At 43.8% G+C, this 25,947-nt stretch overlaps 1 protein-coding gene across 3 annotated transcripts in view; it reads left to right on the forward strand.

The window, feature by feature from the left end:
• Window positions 1–25,822, forward strand: part of MALRD1 (MAM and LDL receptor class A domain containing 1) — a 696,170-nt gene extending 670,348 nt beyond the window's left edge. For all 3 annotated transcript variants that reach the window (XM_077490931.1, XM_077490932.1, XM_077490933.1), the window contains 3 exons: window positions 7,470–7,545; window positions 9,906–9,968; window positions 25,230–25,822. In XM_077490931.1, the coding sequence (XP_077347057.1) occupies window positions 7,470–7,545; window positions 9,906–9,968; window positions 25,230–25,298 (208 nt within the window). In that variant the 3' untranslated portion in view covers window positions 25,299–25,822. The remainder of the gene's footprint in view (window positions 1–7,469; window positions 7,546–9,905; window positions 9,969–25,229) is intronic.
• The last annotated feature ends 125 nt before the right edge of the window (window positions 25,823–25,947 follow it).

The raw sequence follows: 25,947 nt of genomic DNA on the forward strand, positions 1-25,947 counted from the left end.
TAAGATAAAAAGCCTTCTGTGTGCAGCAACGGCCCTCAGCCCCCCTAATAATTCCTGGAGCCCCCTCTCTGTCCAACGATGTCCACAAGTGTCTCGGCCATCGAGACTCTCCCTCCTGATTGGCTGAGATACAGCAGAGGGGCCATTGGCTCCCACTGCAGTCAAAGTCAGCTAGCTAATCAGGAGAGAGAGGGGGTGGGGCTGGGCTGGGGCTCCATGTCTGAATGAACACAGGGAGCTGTGACTCGGCACAGGTGCCCCCATAGCAAGCTGCTTGCTGTGGGGGCACTTGACAGGATGGAGGGGCCTGGAGCGCCAAAGAGGGACCCAGGAAGAGGAGGATCTGGGATGCTCTGTGCAAATCCACTGCAACATAGCAGGTAAGTATAACATGTTTGTTACTTTTATATATAAAAAAACATGACTTTACAATTGCTTTAAAGAAAATGTGTGCAGTACTAACCCCCGAAGGAGCTGCTGTTTAGATTTGGGCTTACCGTTAATTTCTTTTCTCCTCACTTCACGCCTAGGGGTGTCCCGTGGTAGATTGCCCAGTAACTCGAGATACTGACAACAGATCCACCTGAATGAATTTTATTTGAAAAAACATAGACAATGAACAGTCTCTTAAATGGGGATCAGAGGGTTGGAAAGGAGGTTCGGGTACTCTTAGTGTCAAACTCAAATATTGAAGAACTTGCTTACTTTGACTGCATCCAGAGAATAGCCATTCGCAACTGGATGTTCACTCAAGTTAGACAGTCCCTCTCTCACAAGGCCTAGCAGCCAAACAAGGCGCTTACTCAGGATCAAGTCTCTGCCACAGACGTTGTTGTAGAACTAGTAGGAAAACTAATCTTGAAGAACACTTGTGTGATACCTGGATCTTTCAGCCATCTTGGCGATATCCAGGAGACCGGACTCTCTTGGGTACTTTAGCTCCTCCAGGCTCTTACTAAGAAACCAACCTGTACGTGGCCTTCTTCGGAAGAGTCCTCCCCTGGATAGCGTGAAGTCACTGGGTCTCTCCCAAACCGGAGACGGCACCCAAACACCTCAGAATCCTCCTTTAATTTCCTTGCCTCGGGCTAGCCAGCCCCGAGACATCAAGATCGGGTGGATCCACACCCTAGGCCATACCCTTCCTGGGGGTTGGTCACACTAAAAAGATTACTGGGACAGGACCCTGACGTAAGGCTACCCTTTTTGACCGTTACTGATCTATTTTTTTTTTTTTTCATCAGTTTGATATTTATCTCTATTGTCAAATTTGTCAATGCTAAGAGAAAGACTAGTTGATAAAAAGTGGTGGTTGTTCTTTTTCCACATACTAATGATATTTGTAGCCTCAGAAGTGCATTTTCCTATGAATTTAATTGACAATTAAAACTGTTGTTGAACTATTGATTCTTCCTATCTCAATAAGCACAATCCACAGGTATTGGGTATGCTTCTTATGTTAGAAATATAAATACCTGGAGAATAAAACATTTTTTTTCGATTCATTTTAAGGAAAGCATTTTGTGCCAATATGACCCTTGCTCTATTCCACCGGCCTCTAGAGAGGTCACCAGTGACACTGAATACCCTCTCTGTAAAGGGTCGAGAAGATGGCATACCCAGCTGGTTCACACTCCCTTTCATTTTCTGTGCAATTGTGGCAAAATCTTGGTAGCTAGTGTTCTGTTTAAAGTCCTCAATGTGACTGAGCAGATCAAAGAGGGCAGGGACATGGACATGGTGTCACTCTGGAGAGTCTTAGCATGTTCTGCAAAAGGCAGCAGTAGGTCATGAAATGATGTGAGCTTTTGCCATTCACTAGGGAGCACACTGTCTCATCCCATGTTGTTTGCGATTTGGCAGGCCAACTCTTTCAGTTTGAGGAGTCTTGCGATCATGTTGAATGTACTTGACCAGTCTGTAGGGCAGTCATTTAACCTCTTGCCGATCAGCTGCCACAGTTGTACTGTGACAACATGGTGCGGCTGTGTGAATCGGCTCCATGTTACGATAACATAGACGGCCACTAGGGGGCATGTGCGTGCTGCTGGAGGTGCGGGCATGTGCGCCCCCTGCTCGCTCACGGAACCGATGTGAGTGCCCGGCGGTCACGATCACCACCGGGCTCCTGCAATCGCTCGGGGCACACCGAGAACCAGGACCTGTGTGTATAAAAGCACAGTTTCCGGATCTCTGAGGGGAGAACAGACAGATTGTCTGTTCATACAGAGTATGAACAGACGATCTGTCATCTCCCCTACAGAGTCCCCTCCCCCCTTCAGTTAGAACACGTACTAGAACACACCTAACCCCTTCACTGCCCCCTAGTGGTTAACCCCTTCACTGCCAGTGACATTTTTACAGTAATCAATGCAATTTTATAGCATTGATCGCTGTAAAAATGGCAATGGTCCCAAAAATGTGTCAGAATTTGCCAACGTTTCCGCCATAATGTCGCAGTCCCGATAAAATTTGCAGATTGCCGCCATTACTAGTAAAAAAATTTAATAAATAAATAAAAAAGCCATAAAACTATCCCCTATTTTGTAGATGCTATAACTTTTGCGCAAACCAATCACATATACACTTATTGCGATTTTTTTTTTTATACCAAAAATATGTAGAAGAATACGTATCGGCCTAAACTGAGGAAAAAAAAGTTTTTTTTTATATTTTTGGGGGATATTTATTGTAGCAAAAATTAAAAAATATTGTGTTTTTTTCAAAATTGTTGTTCTTTTTTTGTTTATAGCGCAAAAAATAAAAAACACAGAGGCGATCAAATACCACCAAAAGAAAGCTCTGTTTGTGAGGAAAACAAGTATGTACATTTTGTTTGGTTGCAACATCACCCGACTTCGCAATTGTCAGTTAAGGCGAAGCAGTGCCAAATCGCAAAAAGTGATCTGGTCAGGAAGGGGGTAAAATCTTCCGGGGCTGAAGTGGTTAAAAGAGTAAGGCCACAATAGATTCTGTGTTGCAATCAAAGACTTACAGAAGAGGTTCACAGTTGATCTTGCTTTATCCAGTATTCTCTTCACACTTGTCTTCTTCTACACCATGTGAACCACAAGTTACAAGGTATGCACCACACCGGTGTGCGGTGTCGATCTGTTGGTACCTAACAAGTGGAACACAACCAAATAAGCATAAAGTATAGAAAAGGTTACTGGTCTATTCTATTATTTTAACATTTAACATCTTATGGGAATACTTTTGCACAAGACTACAAATAAAGTAGAAAAATAACAAAGATGCACATGTAGACTAGAGCAGATAGTGCCTCCATATCAATCAGCTCATATGCATGTGATAATTGACTGGTGTCAATCGGTCATCATGTAAAAGAATAATAAAAATGGCTCATCACAGATCATCAATTTCGGACTCAGAGTCACTTTCCGTCATGGGGGAGTCTTCCTCACTAGAGCTGAGTGGTTCTTCTGCTGCTGCTGCTGCAGTTTGTTTAAATGTAGCCATAATATTGCTCCTGTTGTCTGTTATCACTGTAAGGATCTTCCTCTTTGGTATGTCCCACTCTTGTAAGAATTTGTCCAGACATGATTTGATTGACTGTGCAGTGTGTGGGTCGGCTACTTGTTCAAGGGCCAACAATATGTGTTCAGGTTTATGTTGTTCAACACAAAAGTAGCATGCACTTGCAAGGAATGAAGCGAAGAGTCCTTTTTTGGTCCACAAATCAGTGCAAATAGATACTCTCTGGGCAGCAGCCAGTCTCTTTTTGATTTTTTGTTTTTCATCTACATACTGTTTGTTAATCAGATTGCTTATTTTAGTTTTCTTTGGAAGAGTCAGCTTCCTATATACTGTCTCCATCATGCTAACAAAGTCCTCACCTCACACAGTTAGCTCCAAGTTGTTTCTCTATAATATACCTCAGGCCTTTAGGCGCCCTGTGCCTTGCAAAAAATTGACAGTACCCCAGCCCCTCCCACTCCCAGTGACTACATTTTCTACATATATTTTGGTGAGATACTTAAATTCGGGTAAAGCAGTGGCTGATAGATATTATGAAATCAAATCACTCCCATTAAAATTTAGTGACTAAAGTGCACAACATAGACAGACAAACAACTATTACAGAATAACAAAAGGTATGAAATCTGACAACAAGAACGTTTGCTAAAAAATATACCTGCAGTGTACATAAGACTGTTCCCAACAAAAGTTGAGTTATGTGCTGTGCTTACCTTTGTATGAATTTCAGGATGAATTGTCAAAAAATGAAGTTTGTTGTTTTTTTTTTTTTTACTAGCGAGTGTCATTCCATATGGTTTGCAAAGGGTCTTGTCCTTAAGATCAAACGTAAAATACATCTATAGATCTTCTATTTCTACTAGTGAGAGACACAGAAGCCGAAATGTCTGGTATACTTTGTGCAGCAGTGGTGATGGAAAAATAGGAGGAATGACTCAGTCTGAGTCCGACTCACCTCGGTGAGGTCTGGATGTGGATAGTGAGGAGGAAGCCTGTAATGCACAGTGCTCTGGAATGGACGGTGGTCAGAGTAGGCTTGTAATGCTGCATAGTGCTCTCTGAACAGTGGTCTGAGGAGGCCTGTAATGCTGCACACAGTTCTGGATGGTGGTTTGGTCTCAGCAGGTCTGACCTGTAATACACAGTGCCCTGGATACTGGTGGTCCCAGGGGGTCTGTAACGCTGCACAGTGCTGGATGGTGGTCGTCTGAGGGATGGCTTGTAATGCACAGTGCCCTGGATGCCACTGCTAGTGGTCAGAGGAGACCTGTGTAATGCACACACAGTGCTCTGGACAGACGGTGGTCTGAGGGGAGGCCACAGGCCTGCTGTAATTGTAATGTACTACAGTACACACGCACAGTCTGCTCTGCTCTCTGCCCTGCATGTGGGCATTTGGCTGGCAGTTTTCTGTCTCATGACTCGGGAGTGGGACACAGGGACAGACTCAATCTCGCTGGGACTTGGGAGGCCTGGCTGTAATGCAGTGCTGTTCTGGTCTCTGGCAGTCGTCACAGTACACACAGTCATTTGCTTGCTGGGAGGGGAAGCAGGTGGAGCTCCATGAAAACTGGAAGTTAGTTCATGAGGGTAAAGGTCCCTCCTTGCCATTTCGTCCCGTTTTCATTCGTTAAGGAAAACAGATTTGATTTTCGTCATAGTTTTCGTCAGTGGATGAAAAAGTGCTGTACTTTTCATTTCAGCACTGTAAAAATGGCACTGAAGAAAACTTTGACTAAATCGTTTTTTGTTGATGAAATTAACACTGTTCCATAGAACCCTAGGGTTCTTCCTGATCAACAGCAATCAAGGGGGCAATTGTCCACTAACATCCAATTAAGGGGTCACTTCTCCACTGAACACTACTGTATGTTAACCACTTAAACCCCGGACCATTTTGCAGCTAAAGGACCAGGCCCTTTTTGGCGATTCGGCACTGTGTCGATTTAACTGACAATTGCGCGGTCATACGACGTGGCTCCCAAACAAAATTGACGTGCTTTTTTTCCCACAAATAGAGCTTTCTTTTGGTGGTATTTGATCACCTCTGCGGTTTTTATTTTTTCCGCTATAAATAAAAATAGAGCGACAATTTTGAAAAAAATTCAATATTTTTTACTTTTTGCTATAATAAATATCCTCAAAAAATATATAGAAAAACATTTTTTCCTCAGTTTAGGCCGATACATATTCTTCTACATATTTTTGGTAAAAAAAAAAATCGCAATAAGCGTTTATTGATTGGTTTGTGCAAAAGTTATAGCGTCTACCAAATAGGGGATAGTTTTATGCCATTTTTAGTAATCATTTTTTTTTACTAGTAATGGCGGCGGTCAGCGATTTTTATTGTGACTGCGACATTATGGCAGACATGTCGGACAATTTTGACACATTTTTGGGACCATTGGCAATAATACAGTGATCAGTGTGATTAAAAATGCATTAATTGCTGTAAAAATGTCACTGGCAGTGAAGGGGTTAAAACTAGGGGCCAGTGTAGGGGCTAAGTGTGACCTAATGTGTGTTTTTTTACTGTAGGGGGTGTGGCTTGGCGTGTGACATCACTGATCATCGTTCCTTATGACAGGAAACAGACGATCAGTGAAAAGCTCACTAGGAAGCACGAGGAGAGGTTTGTTTACACTTACCTCTCCCCATTCTTCAGCTCTGTGACCCGATCGCGGGACACCGGCAGCGATCGGGTCCACGGGTCCCGAGGCCATGGTCACGGAGCTCAGGACCGGGTCACGAGTGCGCCGCCGCTGGGCTCTTAAAGGGCAACGTACCTGTATGTGCTTGTGCCCAGCCGTGCCATTCTGCCGACGTATATCGGCGTGAGGTGGTCCTTAAGTGGTCAAAGGACACTAACCATTCGCATGGGCACCATGACTATTTGCTGTATTGTTTGCACTATAATTATCACCTGTGATTGTCAGCCCCATCCAGTGGTCATAATTTGTGTTTTACCTGTATTACCTCAATAAAAAATACCACATTATAGCTACTAAATGGAGCTGACGATCATAGGAGATAATTTATTACGAACTATATGGCAAACATTTCTGGTGCCTATGCGAATGGTTAAGACATTTGCACAGTGAATGTTTTATACATATACCCCTAAGTTACAGGACACCACAATTTATACTGGCTGCCTTTCTTTTCCGTTGTTGTTCTTTTCATTTCAAGAATTATTCTGTAGGGAGGGGGGTACAAAGGATCTGCATTGGGTGTTAATTAGCACTGCCACATTACTTATTCCTTTATTTACAACTTTGTTTAACTTATTGATCACAGTAATGTAGCATGAGCTGTAGGCTTTATCCTCTTGACCTGAGAATTTTTTAAAGGTTATCTAAGGGGTGAAAAAGGTTGAGAAAGGCTGGTCTAAAATATTGATAAAGCAAAAGGGTAACAGATTTTAAAGTACGCATGCATGCACTATTATTGATTTGACATTTCATGGATTCAAAAACAGATACTTTAATTCTGATTTAATGCGTATGTCACAGTGAAATGGAAGGGCCAGCACCCTAAGCCGATTAAGCTCTGTTGAAGTGCCAATGTCAGGAACATGCTGACAGGAGGGGAGCAGAGGTATGATCTCATCATTATGCTCCTGCACTTGTCCAATCAGTAGGCTGGGCTTGTGTTCTGGATTAAACCATTCCACTGCAATGGAGATCCATGGCTTGGTTGCACTGCCTTGCAGGGATGTCAGGATCACAAAACCGATTGAGCAGAATTACAACTGTGGCAGGTAACATAGATCCTGTATATGCATTTAATCTGTGTATTTTGCTGCTTGCCCAAAATTCAGCATTAAAGAAAGCTATATGATGCACACCTCTTGGCGAGTCATTTACATAGCATAGAACAGTTTTGGTCTTATGTTAAAATGACTCACCCCTTTAAAACTTCACAACCCTGTAATTAAAATTAATGTTTTTCCTCATTTTATTTTCCACTAGGAAACATAAAGGCGATATTACCCGTGGGTTTACCAATCCAAATTATGCAGGAGGCAGCATGACTTCAGAGAACGAGGTACATAAAATCTTTATCAGCCATTACAGTGCACTTGCTTTGAGCCATGGCAAAGCAGAACAGCAGAGCCCCGCTCTTATTTATTCCTGGAATGTGTTCTTTGGTTAGTAAAAGGTAGAATTTCAATGTGCTTGTGTATAATTGTCTATTCCATGGATATACAGATGCACACAGACTCATATGGGAGTTTATATCCAAAAAATTTTAAGAAATATTACACTTTTATTGTTTCGCTTTACTCATTATTAAAATCACTGCTCCTGAAAAAACTTTCGTTTTTAAAACTTTTTTTTGCATTGATCCATGTCCCCTGGGGCAGGATCCAGGTCCCCAAACACTTTTTAGGACAGTAACTTGCATATTAGCCTTTAAAATTAGCACTTTAGATTTCTCCCATAGACTTGTACAGGGTGTTCCCGGCTTTTCGAATTTGCCGCAAACACCCCAAATTGTTCACTGTTCGCCGAACAGGTGAACAGGCAATGTTCGAGTCGAACATGTGTTTGACTCAAACTCGAAGCTCATCCCTAATCCACATTTAGTTAAGTAATTGAAATGAAAGGGTGTTACAATAGCCATTGCAGCCCACTTAGACCTATGGACACAGGGGGGCTGTTGAGGTGCCTATTATATAGGTTGGCAACCATTGCCTGTAAGGCTTTTTGGCTTCTCTGCCCTCTTGCCATAAAAAAGCTTTTTTAAACCAACTTTGGTTTCTCTTCTCCTGTCCTCCATTAAAGCAAAGCCCAAAACCTTTATCTTCACTAGCATGATGTGTATGACCCTACATATTGGAATGGGTGTTACTCAAATGTCGGGATCTACGCAGGGGGCAGGCCTATGTTTAACTTTGCTGGAGTCGAGTGAAGCTCCTTGCCTTCTCTCCATTTACTTAGTAGTGTTTCTTCAGATGACAGGGCAGGTTATAGCAAATCAATAAGCTTACTTTGAATTGATCCACCTTGTCGCTACCTTTTTAAAGTATGTGTAGTAGGGAGGAAGAGGAGAAGTGTGGCAATATCACTTTCAGTGGGTAAAAGGGTTGGGCGGGTGGTGTGACATAAGTAGAAGGGAACCCCATCAACATTATGTTATGGAGACCCATGGTTTTAAATTAGACCTTTTGTAAAATGTTTTTTCGTCTAATGTGCTTGACCTTTTACACTTTATAGTAGTCTTTCAGTTTAGTATTTAGAGGATGCCATTCTGCTAAAATCCTGTGTTGATGGGCTTTTGTTTGCAACAGAACTGAAGCTTGAAGCAAGTTGATGCAACTTAGGAGATCAAATATACCTGTCAATGAAGCAGCATTTGCCCATCAACACAACCCCAAAGCTTGTCAACACTGTTCCTAAGGCATCCCAGTTATGGAACATCAGATATATTTGGCTGATGGTTACAGCACATGTAATGTCAGTTTTCTCTCTTCTCCCTTGGCTGAAAAAGCTGCAGCACAGATATCTGTCAGTCTAATGTAAACTGATTTTTCCCTGGGTACAGGTAGGGCCAGTAAGTCCAGGTCAACAAGTCTAACTTTTTCTGCTGTGTGTCCCATAATCTAAAGCGGGGGTCTCCAAACTTTCAAAGCAAAGGGTCAATGTACTGTCCTTCAGACTTTAGGGGGGCTGGGCTGTGGCTAGTGGGAGTAGAAAATGCCACAGTATCAATGCCCGATCATTGGTTGTAATGGGAGAAAAAGTTCCCAATTGTTGATGGTCAATGAGAAGAAGAGTGGTCCATCAATGGTGTCAGTAGGAGGAATGGTCATCATTGGTGTTAGGTGGTGGAATAGTGCCCCAAGAGCCAGATAAAGGCAAGCAAAGGGCCAAATCCGGACCCCAGACCACAGTGTGTAGACAACTTATCTAAAGTAAAGCTGAACTCAAAGTGTAGGAGTAGTTTATTCTCATAATAGCAATAGGAGATGTGGCCCACTGACAAGACAAGTATACAGACATTTGTACAAGAAGCAAGTGACTTACAGTATATAGAGTGCTTATTTACTGTTTAATCAGTGACATTTATGTTAATCGCAGTGTGTTACAGTTTTATCTCCCATGCTCTTTGCATGCTGGAAGCTCTTTGCATGCTGGAAGATACGTTTCTGTCCTTATTTCACCCAGAGTTCTGCTAGAAAACAAACCAAAATAACTGGAGACAGTTGTTCTAGACTGCCATTAGGACTTGTTCCACAGTCTGTTCTGCAAGGAGCTCATTTTTCTCCTATCAGACAGCTCTCCAAATGAAATACTTACACATTTTAGGATTTGTATGCCTTTTTCTTGCATTTAAATTAACTATTTTCAGTAATGTAATTGTTGTTAGTTTTACTGAATACATGTATATGATTTTCTTCATAGTTTTTTGAAACTGAGCACCCCAATGTTCACATCAGTGTTTTTCCATGGACATCTACCCACAAGGTAGGTTTCTCAAATTTTTATCTATCTATTGTAATCTTTTCGTCTATTTTTTTTTTTGTTTTTTAATCTAACTCTTTGCTCACATAAAGTGAAATATAAATAAACAGTCCTGCCAAAACACGCATTTTAGTTTCTTGTGAATACTAGAAGGATAAGTGACGTGTTTCTTATGTCTCCGAAGATTGGGACAGGATCCGTGTGCTGTATTTCCCAAGTTTGCATTCCTGGTGCAACCATATTAAAGAGCTCCTACTCTGCCTGTTGTATTGTATACTTATAGTCTGCCTAATATCAAGTGGGAAATACCCAAAGGAGTAGGTTTGAGACAGGGGCGGCTCTAGGCATTGTGAGGCCTTAGGCAAAACTTAGACATGAGGCCCCACTGATGCCCTTAAAATACGCAGAAGGCGTTCCCAGATTGAGATTCTCCTGCGGTGGATGGGAGAAGTGATGTACGGGGACGCAACATCACTCCTCAATGGCTGGCAGGCAGAACATCAGGAGTCTTAGGTTAGGCGAGAGGTGAGTGTAACAGGGCTCTTAACGTTGCCTGCACACAGCAGCATTAAGATGTCTTGTAATGTTTTTAAAGTGCTGCAAATCAGATGTTCGGCATGCTTAGGGCCCTTTCACACCGAGCCGCCTAGGGTGTCAGTGGTAAAGTGGCACTATTTTTAGCGCCGCTTTACTGTTGTTTTAGCTGCACTATTGGGCCATTAGTGGGGGGGGGTTTTAACTAGCTAGCGGCCAAAAAGGGGTTAAATCCACCTGCAAAATGCTGCTGGAGTAGCGTTTTGGCAGCGGTATCACAGCGCTGCCCCATTGATTTCAATTGGGAGCAGCGGTGAGTTCACAGCTCCAAAGAAGCTGCTGGCAGGAGTTTTTCTGACGCCCTGCCAGCGCACTGTTCCAGTGTGAAAGCCCTTAGGCTTTCACACTGGAGTGCATGCAGCAGCTGTTTTAGGGCATTTTGCAGGCGCTATTTTTAACGCTATTACGCCTGCAAAACGCCCTCAGTGTGAAAGGGGTCTTAAGTGAGACAGGGCTCCTAACGCTGCCTGAGCACAGCAGTGTTAAGGTAAGGTGACCAGATTTTTAAAATGAAATCCGGGGACATTTTTTATTTTTTTTTCTAGTAATGGCAGCAATCAGTGACTCATAGCGGGACTGCGATATTGCGGTGGACAAAACGGACACTAAGTGACACTTTTGATACTTTGTAGAAACCAGTGACATTAATACAGTGATCAGTGCTAAAAATATGTACTGTCACTGTACTAATGACAATGGCTGGGAAGGGGATAACATCTAGGGCAATCAATGGGTTAAATGTGTGCCTAACAAGTGTTTTCGCACTGTGGGGGAGGTGCTTTTACTAAGGGAAGACATGGATCACTGTACCTGCTTTGCAGGAACACAGGATCAATGTCTTCCATACTGACAGAATGGCGAACTGCCTTGTTTACATAGGATGCAATGTAGTCTATTCACAGACACCCCCAAAGCACACCTGTGTTGAAGTCTTGAAGGCACTGGCAGCCCCACGATTGGATCTGCTTCCCCTCTATTCCTGCTGCTGGACATCATCAGCTGAGCTCAGCTGCCTCTCTCTGCCCGTCGCCTTCGCCACCTGCCTCACAGCCTCTCAGGTCTCCCTCTCTGGGCCCCGGCTACTACTGGGTGGGGAGCGGAGGAAAATGACTGGCTGGGATTTTAGCCAAGGCAGAAGAACATGTGTGCGGAGCTGAATGGGCATATCCTGGAAACTGAAGAAATAGTCCATCTGCTCCGACCAGCACATCATCATCAGAAAGGGACACAGATAATGGAAAAAAATACACCCCCCTAAGCCTCCGGCCCAACCTCCTACAGGAGAGAAAAAAATAAAGGCAGCGGGCAGCAGCTGCCGGCTGTTTTCACCATAGGTTAGGGTGGCCTAGGGGGAAATTGCCACTGTGAACCCTGGCCCAGCCGCCCCTGACATCATACATCACACTTCTCAGTCTGTGTACAGGAGGGTGGCTAAGTGGACGAAGGTCTGCTGAGCTCCTGCCACCCTTCTCAGTGCCACCCACCATAAAAGCAGCGGGCCCGCAGGTGAGACAGTGATGCCCGGTAAACACGGTGAAGGGGGTTGCACATCGTGGCAGTTGTGGAAATGATAGGCGGCTTCACAGCCACTTGTAACACTTCCACATGAAAGGTCACAGTTGGCTGTACACATACACATACACATACACGTACACATACTCCTAGCTGCTATAGTGGCTTGGTGTGTAAAAAAACAAAAACAAAAAAAAAACACATTCAGCACTGTAAAAATCAGAATCCCCAGCAAGTGGCTGGTGATTAGCATTTTACTGCCCCCCTATCCTAGCCCCTGAGGTGGCGGCTTAAGCCGTCATATGGTAGTGCGGGCCATAGCCCTGGGGCCACTGTTATAGGGAAGTTTTTAGGCTTGGTTCACACCAGTTTTTCACACTGCAGTGCAAATCACATGTGAAGGACCCTTTTTTGGCCCGCACCAGAATTGGATTGCATGGGTGTTCACACCCATGTGATCTGATTCATGTCTGAATTGACAGTTTGCACTGCAATGCGGGAACCCGCAGTGGATTCGCAGGATTCTCGCATCACACCTGCAAACCCACTGTGGGTTCCCGCATCACATGTCACCCGATGGCACAAACTGCTGGGAGTGTTAAATAAAAGTTAATGACACTCCCAAATCAGTTCACATATTGCAGTGCAAACTGCAAATTCGGACAGGAATCTGATTGCATGGGTGTGAAAACCCATGCGTTACGATTCTGCTGCGGATCAGAAAAGGGGTCCTGTGTAAGTTTGGTCTGAATGCAATGTGAATTCAGCCATACTAGCTGTATGGCTGAAATCGCATTGCACAGAAATTGCATGCGATTTGCACTGCAGTGTGGTACAAATCGCATTCAATGTCGGACATTGTTGCAGTGTAAACTAGCACTAAGGCTGGGTTCAATTTGCTGCGGGGGGAGATCCGGATGCGATTCGCACCGCACTGCAGTGCAAATCACATCCGATCTCCGTAGCGATGCAAGTTCAGCCATACAGATAGTATGGCTGAATTCGCATCGCTCCCGCAGCAAACTTGCACGGGACCCTTTTTTTGGTCCGCAGCAGAATCGGATCGCATGGGTGTTCACACCATGCGATCCGATTCCTGTGCGAGTGTGCAGATCGCACTGCGATATGCGGACGGATCTGGGGGTGTCATTAACATTTCATTGACACTCCCAGCCATCCGCATAGGGCAGTGTGAACTGAGGTGCTGCGCTTGCAGGATGTTATAAAAACTCCTGCAAGCAGCATCTTTGGAGTGGTGAAGGAGCGGTGTACACACCACTCCTCCACTGCTCCTGCCCATGGAAATTAATGGTCAGCGCTGCTGAACTACCGGCAAAGCGGCGCTTTGCAGGTGGTTTTAACCATTTTTTGTCCGCTACTGGGGGTTAAAAGCACCCAGCTAGCGGCTGAAAACCTCTGCAAAAACTACAGTAAATGGCCGCTAAAATTAGCGGTGCTTTACTGCTGACGCCCCAGTCTGAGAGCACCCTTCGGGCCAAAGAATAACAGGGTGGGCAGTTCCTATAGATGGCAGTAGATAATGGCCGAGTGACCCTCTTACCATACCTGGGGATACAGCTCATTCTGGGTTTCCTGTGGCGATTCCGCTGGGTAGCACCCAGATCTGTATTCTGGACATAACTTCATGCCTTTCTTCACAAGGGATGGTGCTGGCTGTGTGGCTTTCCCTGGTGGTGCAGTGCAATGAGATTCTCTCTCTCTCGCTGGAGTTCTGGGTGCACTTCCCCAAAAGCTCTCCTGAGCTCCTGGCTCTCTTTCCCTCCTCTTCAGCTGGACACGCTGAGGGCTGCAGTTTCTTCCAGTGGAGTTGCAATGTCCAGACCTCGGGACTACAATTCCCACAATTCTCCTCTCTGCTTCAGTTTAGTGTTTTTTTTTTTCTTGCACAATAAGAAGGAGGGGGAAGAAACATAGTCAGCACAGCTCCCGACTACAGTGATGAGAGGAGGAGGGGGGAGAAAAGCCCACAGCTGCTGCTGCTGCTGCTCTCTCTGTCCACACAGACACAGCCGCTGCGATCTTCTGCTGCTCTGGAGGGGGAATGGGCAGGAAGCACAGAGAACCCTTCAGTCTTTCAGCGGCGGCTCAAGCAGGGGGGTGAAGGAGGTCTCCTTCTCGGACTGCACCTGTCATTTGCCGGCGGCTGGCGGGGAGAGCAAGGGATGGGGATCCTGGCACTCCACATATCAGGCAAATTCAGCGATGGCGAGGCCCCTGCGATCGTGAGGCCTAAGGCGATCGCCTAATTTGCCTAATTGGAGAGCCGCCTCTGGTTTGAGAACAATCTATACATCAGGGTGGACTGAAAAATCTGTGATAACCATGACAGTGAGAGACAGATTTACCAGAGCCAGAGTTACCAGAGCCTACAAGAGCTAAAAAAATAAATAAATAGCAGAGGGTAATTCCACCAAGCTTCGCCTACAATGAAAATATCACTTGTGGGCAGACTGATGTTTTAAATGCTCAATAAGATCTGCCTAATTGTTTCTCTCAGACATTCTACAATTTGATATCTATCTATCTATCTATCTATCTATCTATCTATCTATCTATCTATCTATCTATCTATCTATCGAAGAATATGTCCTGCCTAAGAAAAGACAAGATAAGATTGTGTAACACTACCCCTGAACGGGTTTCTAGTATTAACTGGATCTTCCCTAACAGTACAAAGGCTGCCAGTCACCCAAGCACCAGTCCGCACACACTGGCTGCAATAAATCGGTCTGGGGGATGTCTTTTTTGTAGTTTATTGCTTAAAAAAATCAAGCAGTGAAGGGAGGATTAGGGCATGGGATACTCCAAAATATTCAGCTCTTAGTGATCAGAGAACGATCTTCTCATTAGGTAAACATGGATGTTGGACAGTTTAAAACCCCACAGTTGAGGACCATGGAGTAAGTCCTTTTGGCATTTGGGTACCTTGCACTGTTGCATAACTGTTGGCACCCAATGCAGTCTCCAGAACACTTCACGGTCACAGGGGTTAATTTAGGGTCATTACTCCACAAGTCCCAGGACAGCTGCCACCTTCTTGCTTCCTCTGGACACAGTCCTGTGAGTGACACAGCATCTCTCCTGACCAGGTCCCTGGTGGTGAAGTTCTGCAACCAGCTTCAAGCAGAGTCCATCCAGGCCCTCGGCCCTGACACCACTGAAGCATCTAACTCAACTATACAGTCCATAGGCTGCCCCAGTACAGCAGCCCCTTTGGCTCAGGATCCCTCCTAGGAAGAAGGAATCCTGCTCTCGAGTGTGTCAGACTATTTATCATTATTCTAGCCCTTTTCTGGACACTCCTCTCCAGGAATCGCTGGAGCATAATAAATGTTGAGGCTGTTTGCTTTCAATCTCCTGCCCTAAACTCTGGAAGCTTCTCCCAGAGCCAGGGGAAACAATCAAACTCTCAGACTGAGAAACCCTGAACAGGCCAGAACAAACAATTTCTACTTCCTCGATTACAGAAGGAGCCAAACTAAATTCACCTAGCATCCTTTGCTAGGAGGGTGCTACAATATCTTCTATTATTTATTACAGGTATTTAAGGAGCTTACAAGGTCTGATACTAGGGCAAGTTGAGATATGAGCCACTTAACCTGCCAGCATGACCTTTAAGTGTGGGAAGAAACCCATGCAAGCACAGGGAGAACATAAACTCTTCAAGTAGTATCTTGGTTGGGATTCAAACCAAGGATCCTAGAGCTGCAAGGCAGGCCTATTCTGTTCCCTTCTCTGATTAAGTTTAATTTTGTTACTGGTGCCTGACTTTTCTCAAGCCCAAGGCTAAGTCCTGCCAACTGCCATTCTCTTGTCCAATAAGACTGTCCCAGGAACATATAAGGGCATTCTTTTTGGACTGCGAAGGGTGGCAGTAACTGGAAATAGGGGTATACACATTTGACCCAACTGGCCTCTATAGAAAATGTGTGTATAATTATAAGGACAAGAGATTGTAAGCTTTTTTGAGGCAGGGAGTGTTGTGAATGCTTCTATGTACCATGAAAAGGGCTACATAAAAATAAATATACAAAATAAATAAAAAACATCTGAAGAATGGAATAAAAGCAACACTCATCAATGATAGTCTACCTCAGTCTGGCCATGCTTGGCTGCTGACAGACCTGTTTAACCACTTGCAGACCGATGCACCCTGATTTACGCTGGCAGAATGGCACGGGTAGGCAAAAGGATGTACCCCTACGTCCCTTTGAATCTGCCGCCTAGCAGACGCGCACTGCAGGCCGTGGGCACCCACCATGGGAGAATGCCCGCAGGTCCCGCAAAACGAGAGCATGTCCATGGTTCCCGTGAAATCGATATTCACTGGTGGCCCGTGGTTGCAGAGCAGAGAGGCAGAATGGGGAGATGTAAACGAGGCATTTCCATGTTCTGCCTAGCAACATGACAGGGATCTACTTCCCTGCCAGTGTCATTTATACAATAATCAGTGGCTATTTGTAGCTCTGATCGCTGTATAAATATCAGTGGTCCCTCCTAGGCTCAGGATCCCTCCTAGGAAGAAGGAATCCTGCTCTCGAGTGTGTCAGACTATTTATCATTATTCTAGCCCTTTTCTGGACACTCCTCTCCAGGAATCGCTGGAGCATAATAAATGTTGAGGCTGTTTGCTTTCAATCTCCTGCCCTAAACTCTGGAAGCTTCTCCCAGAGCCAGGGGAAACAATCAAACTCTCAGACTGAGAAACCCTGAACAGGCCAGAACAAACAATTTCTACTTCCTCGATTACAGAAGGAGCCAAACTAAATTCACCTAGCATCCTTTGCTAGGAGGGTGCTACAATATCTTCTATTATTTATTACAGGTATTTAAGGAGCTTACAAGGTCTGATACTAGGGCAAGTTGAGATATGAGCCACTTAACCTGCCAGCATGACCTTTAAGTGTGGGAAGAAACCCATGCAAGCACAGGGAGAACATAAACTCTTCAAGTAGTATCTTGGTTGGGATTCAAACCAAGGATCCTAGAGCTGCAAGGCAGGCCTATTCTGTTCCCTTCTCTGATTAAGTTTAATTTTGTTACTGGTGCCTGACTTTTCTCAAGCCCAAGGCTAAGTCCTGCCAACTGCCATTCTCTTGTCCAATAGGACTGTCCCAGGAACATATAAGGGCATTCTTTTTGGACTGCGAAGGGTGGCAGTAACTGGAAATAGGGGTATACACATTTGACCCAACTGGCCTCTATAGAAAATGTGTGTATAATTATAAGGACAAGAGATTGTAAGCTTTTTTGAGGCAGGGAGTGTTGTGAATGCTTCTATGTACCATGAAAAGGGCTACATAAAAATAAATATACAAAATAAATAAAAAACATCTGAAGAATGGAATAAAAGCAACACTCATCAATGATAGTCTACCTCAGTCTGGCCATGCTTGGCTGCTGACAGACCTGTTTAACCACTTGCCGACCGATGCACCCTGATTTACGCTGGCAGAATGGCACGGGTAGGCAAAAGGATGTACCCCTACGTCCCTTTGAATCTGCCGCCTAGCAGACGCGCACTGCAGGCCGTGGGCACCCACCATGGGAGAATGCCCGCAGGTCCCGCAAAACGAGAGCATGTCCATGGTTCCCGTGAAATCGATATTCACTGGTGGCCCGTGGTTGCAGAGCAGAGAGGCAGAATGGGGAGATGTAAACGAGGCATTTCCATGTTCTGCCTAGCAACATGACAGGGATCTACTTCCCTGCCAGTGTCATTTATACAATAATCAGTGGCTATTTGTAGCTCTGATCGCTGTATAAATATCAGTGGTCCCTCCTAGGCTCAGGATCCCTCCTAGGAAGAAGGAATCCTGCTCTCGAGTGTGTCAGACTATTTATCATTATTCTAGCCCTTTTCTGGACACTCCTCTCCAGGAATCGCTGGAGCATAATAAATGTTGAGGCTGTTTGCTTTCAATCTCCTGCCCTAAACTCTGGAAGCTTCTCCCAGAGCCAGGGGAAACAATCAAACTCTCAGACTGAGAAACCCTGAACAGGCCAGAACAAACAATTTCTACTTCCTCGATTACAGAAGGAGCCAAACTAAATTCCCCTAGCATCCTTTGCTAGGAGGGTGCTACAATATCTTCTATTATTTATTACAGGTATTTAAGGAGCTTACAAGGTCTGATACTAGGGCAAGTTGAGATATGAGCCACTTAACCTGCCAGCATGACCTTTAAGTGTGGGAAGAAACCCATGCAAGCACAGGGAGAACATAAACTCTTCAAGTAGTATCTTGGTTGGGATTCAAACCAAGGATCCTAGAGCTGCAAGGCAGGCCTATTCTGTTCCCTTCTCTGATTAAGTTTAATTTTGTTACTGGTGCCTGACTTTTCTCAAGCCCAAGGCTAAGTCCTGCCAACTGCCATTCTCTTGTCCAATAAGACTGTCCCAGGAACATATAAGGGCATTCTTTTTGGACTGCGAAGGGTGGCAGTAACTGGAAATAGGGGTATACACATTTGACCCAACTGGCCTCTATAGAAAATGTGTGTATAATTATAAGGACAAGAGATTGTAAGCTTTTTTGAGGCAGGGAGTGTTGTGAATGCTTCTATGTACCATGAAAAGGGCTACATAAAAATAAATATACAAAATAAATAAAAAACATCTGAAGAATGGAATAAAAGCAACACTCATCAATGATAGTCTACCTCAGTCTGGCCATGCTTGGCTGCTGACAGACCTGTTTAACCACTTGCCGACCGATGCACCCTGATTTACGCTGGCAGAATGGCACGGGTAGGCAAAAGGATGTACCCCTACGTCCCTTTGAATCTGCCGCCTAGCAGACGCGCACTGCAGGCCGTGGGCACCCACCATGGGAGAATGCCCGCAGGTCCCGCAAAACGAGAGCATGTCCATGGTTCCCGTGAAATCGATATTCACTGGTGGCCCGTGGTTGCAGAGCAGAGAGGCAGAATGGGGAGATGTAAACGAGGCATTTCCATGTTCTGCCTAGCAACATGACAGGGATCTACTTCCCTGCCAGTGTCATTTATACAATAATCAGTGGCTATTTGTAGCTCTGATCGCTGTATAAATATCAGTGGTCCCAAAATAGTGTCAAAAGTGTCTAATCTGTCTGCCATAATGTCGCAGTCCTGATAAAAATTGCAGATCGCTGCCATTACTAGTAAAAATAAATGAACAATAAAAATGCCATAAATCCCCTATTTTGCAGACACTATGACTTTTGCGCAAACCAATCAATATACACTTATTGCGATTTTTTTTTTACAAAAAATATGTAGAAGAATACATATCGGCTTGAACTGTTTTTTTTTTTTATATATTTTTTTATATATTTTTTGGTCTTTTTGTGTTTATAGCGCAAAAATAACAAAACGTAGAGGCGATCAAGTACCATCAAAAGAAAGCTCTATTTGTGGGGAAAAAAGGACGCCAATTTTGTTTGGTTACAACGTCGCACGACCGTGCAATGGTCAACTAAAGCGATGCAGTGCTGAATCACAAAAAATGCTCTGGACAGGAAGGGGGTAAATCCTTCCGGGGCCAAAGCAGTTAATAAAAACTACGACTGTTTGTAAAATGCAATAACCTATAGTCGTACTCACTGGCACATTTAGTAAACCTGGAAAAGGCCAAACATGGCAAGATCCCGAGGCACAGAAAACATAATGAGTATTATAACAATGCTGATAGTAATAACAGGTTTGTAGGCTCACTTTTTCCTCCTTCAGTGCTGTACAAGTGTTCTTAGCTAAAACTGAAGATTTCTTTCAATCAGCCACGCTTTGACAGGCCATTCCTCTGGAATACAAATAAAAGAACTGAGAGGGTGTGCTTGCCATTGTCAGCACAGTACCACAGAGACACGAGGCTACGTACGCTACAAGATCTGCATTACATGGCTTTACCTGGCTTGTCTCTGATGTTCGCCTTCTCTCGTCTGTTTGCATGAATGTTAGACTGTGAATCGTAAATTGAAAAGGCAACTGGGGAATTGCTTCCAGCACACAGATTAGAAATAAGAACTTGAAGGTTTGAGCAAGAAAAGGGAGAGATTTTTATTTGAAGAGGGACAGGCGTGACACTTATGGTCACTTAGTCTGCAAATTACGCTGTACTGTAAAATAATAAACCACTTGTGAAATTAAGCCATACATAATAACAAATCATAAAAGGTCAAGGGAGCAGCAACTTAGCAGGCCACTGTAGACTTCTTACCATGGATAAAGATTAACTAGAAATTAAGGTTGCATCGGTATCGGTGCTGATACTAAGCATTTGCACAAGTATCCGTACTCGTGCAAATGCTCCAATACCTGAAACCAATACTTTCAGGCTCGGTTCTGTCATCTGTCAGTGGGATTCCTCCACTGAAAGCAGAAATGTAAGAAAACAAAATAAAGATGGCAATTATCGGTTGTTAAGGAGCGGGGCCACCACGTCAGTGGGGTTCCCCTGTTGACAGCTGAAGTTTAAACGAAATCCGGAAATTGAAGCTGTCAAAAAAAAGCAGCTGGGCAATGTTTATCAACAACATTGCTCAGCAATTGAAACTGAAAGATAAAAGGAAACATTGTATCTTTTTGTTTATACATCTACAGATCAAAGGCATGTACTTTGGTCTGCTGATAAAGTCAGTTTAACCACTTGCCATGGCCATTTCTGACACTTCGCTCCTACATGTAAAAATTAACTTTTTTTGCTAGAAAATTACTTAGAACCCCCAAACATTATATATATATATTTTTTTAGCAGAGACCCTATAGAATAAAATGGTGGGTTATGCAATTTTTTATGTCACACGGCATTTGCGCAGCTGTTTTTCAAACACATTTTTTTTGGGGGGGGGGGGGGGGAACACTTTCATGAATTAAAAAAAAAAAAAAAACACTAAAGTTAGCCCAATTTTTTGTATAATATGAAAGATGATATTATGCCGAGCAAATAGATACCTAGCATGCCATGCTTTAAAATTGCATCTGCCCGTGGAATGGTGGCGATCCTCCACAGGAGGCGCTTTAAATGGCTTTACAGGTTACCAATTTAGAGTTGCATGGGAGGTCTGGTACTAGAATAATTGGTTTTGCTCTGAAGTTTGTGACAATACCTCTCATGTGTGGTGCGATCACCGTTTAAATATGTGTGCGGGAGTAAAGTATGTGTTTGCATTTGCGCGTAAGCACAGTGGGATGGGGGGCGCTTTACATTTAGAAGAGGCTTGCTTCTGGGACGACAACCATGCAGACTAATTTGATGCAGTGTGTGGTGTATGGTCTGAGCACTGACAGGCTGACCCCCCACCCCTTCAACCTCTGCAGCAACGCTGGCAGCACTCATATGTCTATTTTCCAAAACAACCCCTGGTCGACCATGGCGAGGCCTGTTCTGAGTGGAACCTATCCTATTAAACCGCTGTATGGTCTTCTTATAGTCTGGGCCAACTTTATGTTAAGCAACAATTCTTTTTTTTAAGATCCTCAGAGAGTTCTTTACCATGAGGTGCCATGTTGAACTTCCAGTGACCAGTATGCGAGAGTGAGAGAGATTTACCACAAATTTACCAAATATATCACACCTGCTCTCCATTCACACCTGAGACCTTGTAATACTAAGGAGTAACATGACATCGGGGAAGGAAAATGGCTAATTGGGCCCAATTTGGGCATTTTCAATTAGGGATGTACTCACTTTTGTTGCCAGTGGTTTAGATATTAATGGCTGTGTTGAGTTATTTTGAGGGGACAGCAAATTTACACTGTTATACAAGCTGTACACTCACTACTTTACATTGTAGCAAAGTGTCATTTCTTCAGTGTTGTCACATGAAAAGATATAATAAAATATTTACAAAAATGTGAGGGGTGTACTCACTTTTGTGAGATACTGTATATATCAGGTTTAACATGTCAAAGGATTTGCAATTCTGTTCAGCAAGTCTTGTCAAGCCGGTGACATAGGTACTGTATTTATACATCAGCATTGCAGTGTCTTTTCACTTCTCCACCCCCAGGCTGCTCATTGGACAATGAATCAAGCACTATCACTACTGTCCAACAAGGAAGAGTGACTGAACAAAATAAGTACAAATGCCTCTTGCTGGTTAATGGATGAGTTAACTTTTTCTAAAAAGAATAATAAATGCACATCTTTTTTGCAGGTATAAAAATGTACATTTATTATTTTTTTTACACTGGAGTCTGTAAAAGCATTGCACCCCCAATCTGCAGATTGTGGGTGTGATGCCAAGAACCTGCAGGCTCTCGGTACACTGTCTGCCCATACCTCTGGTACCTCTGATGCAGGCAGGCAGTTACTGCATTGCAGGAAACATCAATGAACTAGGAGAGCACTCACCAGTGCCCTTGCAGTTCATTGAGAACTACAGGCCTCCTGCCGTTGTGCCGGACAATATAGAACTCTATGAATGGATGATACAGCAGTGTGGGTGGAGCTCCACATGGCTGCACTGTTTTTAAAATTGTGACAGCGTGGGCAGGGGGAGGATCTCCACCCACCCGCGTTTGCAGGGGAGGGGTCAGGGGGAGAAGAGGAAGGAGCTGGAACATGTTCCATGTTTCACCCTAAATATGAGTAGAACATATTACATGTTCCAAAGGTGAACTTAGCCTTTAAAACAATAAAAATGTAAGGGGGCTTTTGAATGGCTGTGTATTGGCGCCAAGAGCACAAGTCCCTGCCCTGCTTCTTCCTGCTAGGATAACAACCCTCCTGCCTGAAGCCTTAGGCCGCGTACACACGCGGGGACTGTTCGCTCAACTTTGTCCGCTGAACAGTGTTTCGGCGGACAGTCCGCTCGTGTGTGGGCTTTCAGCGGACAGTTTCAGCGGACAGTCTGCTGAACAAAGTTTTTCGGAAATTCCGAAAAACTGTCCGCTGAAACTTTGTTTCAGCGAACAGTCCCCTCGTGTGTAGGCTTGTTCGTCAAACTAAGTTCCGCGCATGCTCAGAAAGGATTTCCACGCCGAAGTTTGCATTGCAGTGTATAGGACGTCGTTTTCTAGTCCCGTCGTACGTGCCGTTCACGTCATCGCGCACGGTTTCAGCGGACTGTTCGTTCGTCGTGTGTGGCCAAGTCCGTCCATGCTAATTTTGAGCGGACTGTCCACTGAAACTGTTTGACGGACAAAGTTGAGCGAACAGTCCCCGCGTGTGTAAGCGGCCTTACCCTCTGCCATAGTGTGCCCATCTCAATACCAGAAGCCTCCCCACTAAATTTTGGTCCATTAGCCTTTATATCTCGAAGAAAGGAATGTCCACACAAAAAAGATAGAGTTGCTGCACTTGACCAGTGTCACTTCAAGATACCATTTATAGTCACATCACATAGACATACTATCTGGGGTCACTTGACAGTACTTTGTCAATCACATATAGTGAATGATCCGCAGCAGTCACACGTGAAAGCAGCACACAGCACAATTTTATCAAGCCATTCTGGCTTACCTTAGGCAATCTGTTTCCAGATCACAATTTCTTGCACGTAGTTCCTGAGACAGGATTACTGCAATTTATCTCTGCTTTAATACATGTCTCCCAGGTCCTCCAGGTTGATAACCTTGCATTAGGGAACATTGGGCCTGGCCTTAAAAGACCTTTTGCAACCCACTCTAGCCTCCTCCACCATAAGAGACAGGATGACTACAGCTGGCTCTTCTGAGTGCAGGCCTACCTCACACTGTCCTTCAGCCCTATCCAGGGCCTCCACTCAACTGACTACATCTGCATGCTGGTGGGGTCTCTGGCTCACATGCCCTGACTGACTAAGGTTCCTCCCAACCTGGCTTAAATGGGCACTGACTCACTTATGACATCACTACAGGAGGGCTCTAGTTAAAAAGGACTGATTACACTATTCTCTGTTACCGCACACTATTTTGGGAAAAAAACACATAGCGGCAGACTAGTTAACTGCACCTGCTTACAAACATACATATCTTTTTTAGGTAGTATTTGACTTTAAATAATATGACAGCAGTCAGATAGTTGCTTTTACTTAATTTAATGAAGTAAGGGGCAATACAACAGGCATTACTGTAACATTTGAACCATGGCGCAGTGCAGTCCTGTTCATTTTTAATTAGGAGTGTGCTTGATGTCCGCCGGCGGCCTGTGATCACGGCGAGGAGAGAAATGTCCATGTAAATAAGGTATTTCCCTGTTCTGCCTAGTAACATGGCAGAGATCTGCTGTTCCCTGTCATCGGCAACATCGATCTCTGTCATTTCAGTCATAGCCCATTCCCCCAACAGCTAGAACACGCTGACGGAACACACTTAACCCCTTGATCGCCACCCCCTTCCCTGCCAGTGACATTTATACAGTAATCAGTGGCTATTTTTAGCTCTGATTGCTGTATAGATGTCAATGGTCCCAAAATAGTGTCAAAAGTGTCCGATCTGTCTACCGCAATGTCGCAGTCCCGATAAAAATCGCAGATCACCGCCATTACTAGTAAAAAAAAAATTATAATAAAATGCCATAAATCTATGCCCTATTTTTGTAGACGCTATAACTTTTGCGCAAACCAATCAATATACACTTATTGCAATTTTTTTTTTTAATCAAAAATATGTAGAAGAATACATATCGGCCTAAACTGAGTAAGAAATTTGTTTTTTTATATATATTTTTTGGGATATTTATTATAGCAGAAAGTAAAAAAATCTTTTTTTTTTTCAAAATTGTAGGTCTTTTTTGTTTATAGCGCAAAAAATAAAAAACCGCAGAGGTGATCAAATACCACCAAAAAAAAGCTCTGATTGTGGGAAAGAAGTATGTCAATTTTGTTTGGGTTTAGCGTTGCACGACCACACAATTGTCAGTTAAAGTGCTGAATTGTAAAAAGTGCTCTGGTCAGGAAGGGGGGTAAAATCTTCGGGGGCTGAAGTGGTTAAAGTGACGCAATGCCAAAAAGCAAAAAATGGCCTGGTCAAGGTGGTTAAATTGATTTGAGGTCTATGTGTGACCTAATGTTGCTTGTATTGGGGACATTTTTAGCAATCACACAACAAGTTTAGACTACATTCAATCAAATTGGAGGACAGTAGGAGACACATCAGCTCAGCAAGTCTTGTAAGAAGTTTCTATTCATTCCTACTTTTAATTTACTTTGTTGTTCCTTTCTTTATCTCCTAGACTTCCAAGAAAGCACTGAAGGCCGATTCATTCTCCAACCCACTGTACGGGAAGGAGTCGGATGCCTGATTTCCATGCTGCCGTCATCTCGTGTGCTGAAATGTCCTAGAGATAAATTATAATTTAATCCACAGCCTCTGTGATTGTTGGTATAACTTGTTATTAAAGAGAGTCAATAGCAGGAAATAAATGCTTTTGGAGATAGGTGAATTAATACATGTCACCCACTCACATACAACACCTATAGCTAAACACCGTTCTATCAGAGCCTGTAAAAGCAAGAAATTGCAGAGTGCTTTGGCTTTGCAGCATGCTAACCTTCTTTCCAGGTCCTTATAAAAGTGATGATGAGAATGTATAAAGTGGCATGTGAAAGTGTTGAATGGAACTGACGTCATTTTTAAGGATAGCAGTATGTTTTGTTCATGACTGAGTTATTGCAGATATTACGGCTGCTTAAACCTTTTAAAACCCCAACCTCTACTTGAGATCCCACAATCAACAGACAACAGCAGTTTTTTTTTTTCTTTTGGATTTGAATAGGCCATAGCAGCCATTTTATTAAACAATAAAATACAACTTTATTATCAAAATACTTCTTTATTCTTCTTTTTAAATATCGGAACATTAATGACCACAATCGCAGTACAGTAACTAACCTCATTAAAGTCTAGGATCTTAGAAGCTTGTATTCTACCGACTGGCTGTATCTACTATC

Source organism: Lithobates pipiens, unplaced genomic scaffold, assembly GCF_037356315.1.
Source record: "Lithobates pipiens isolate NorthernLeopardFrog02 unplaced genomic scaffold, aLitPip1_a1.2 Scaffold_19, whole genome shotgun sequence".
In the NCBI taxonomy this organism is placed as follows: Eukaryota; Metazoa; Chordata; class Amphibia; order Anura; family Ranidae; genus Lithobates; species Lithobates pipiens.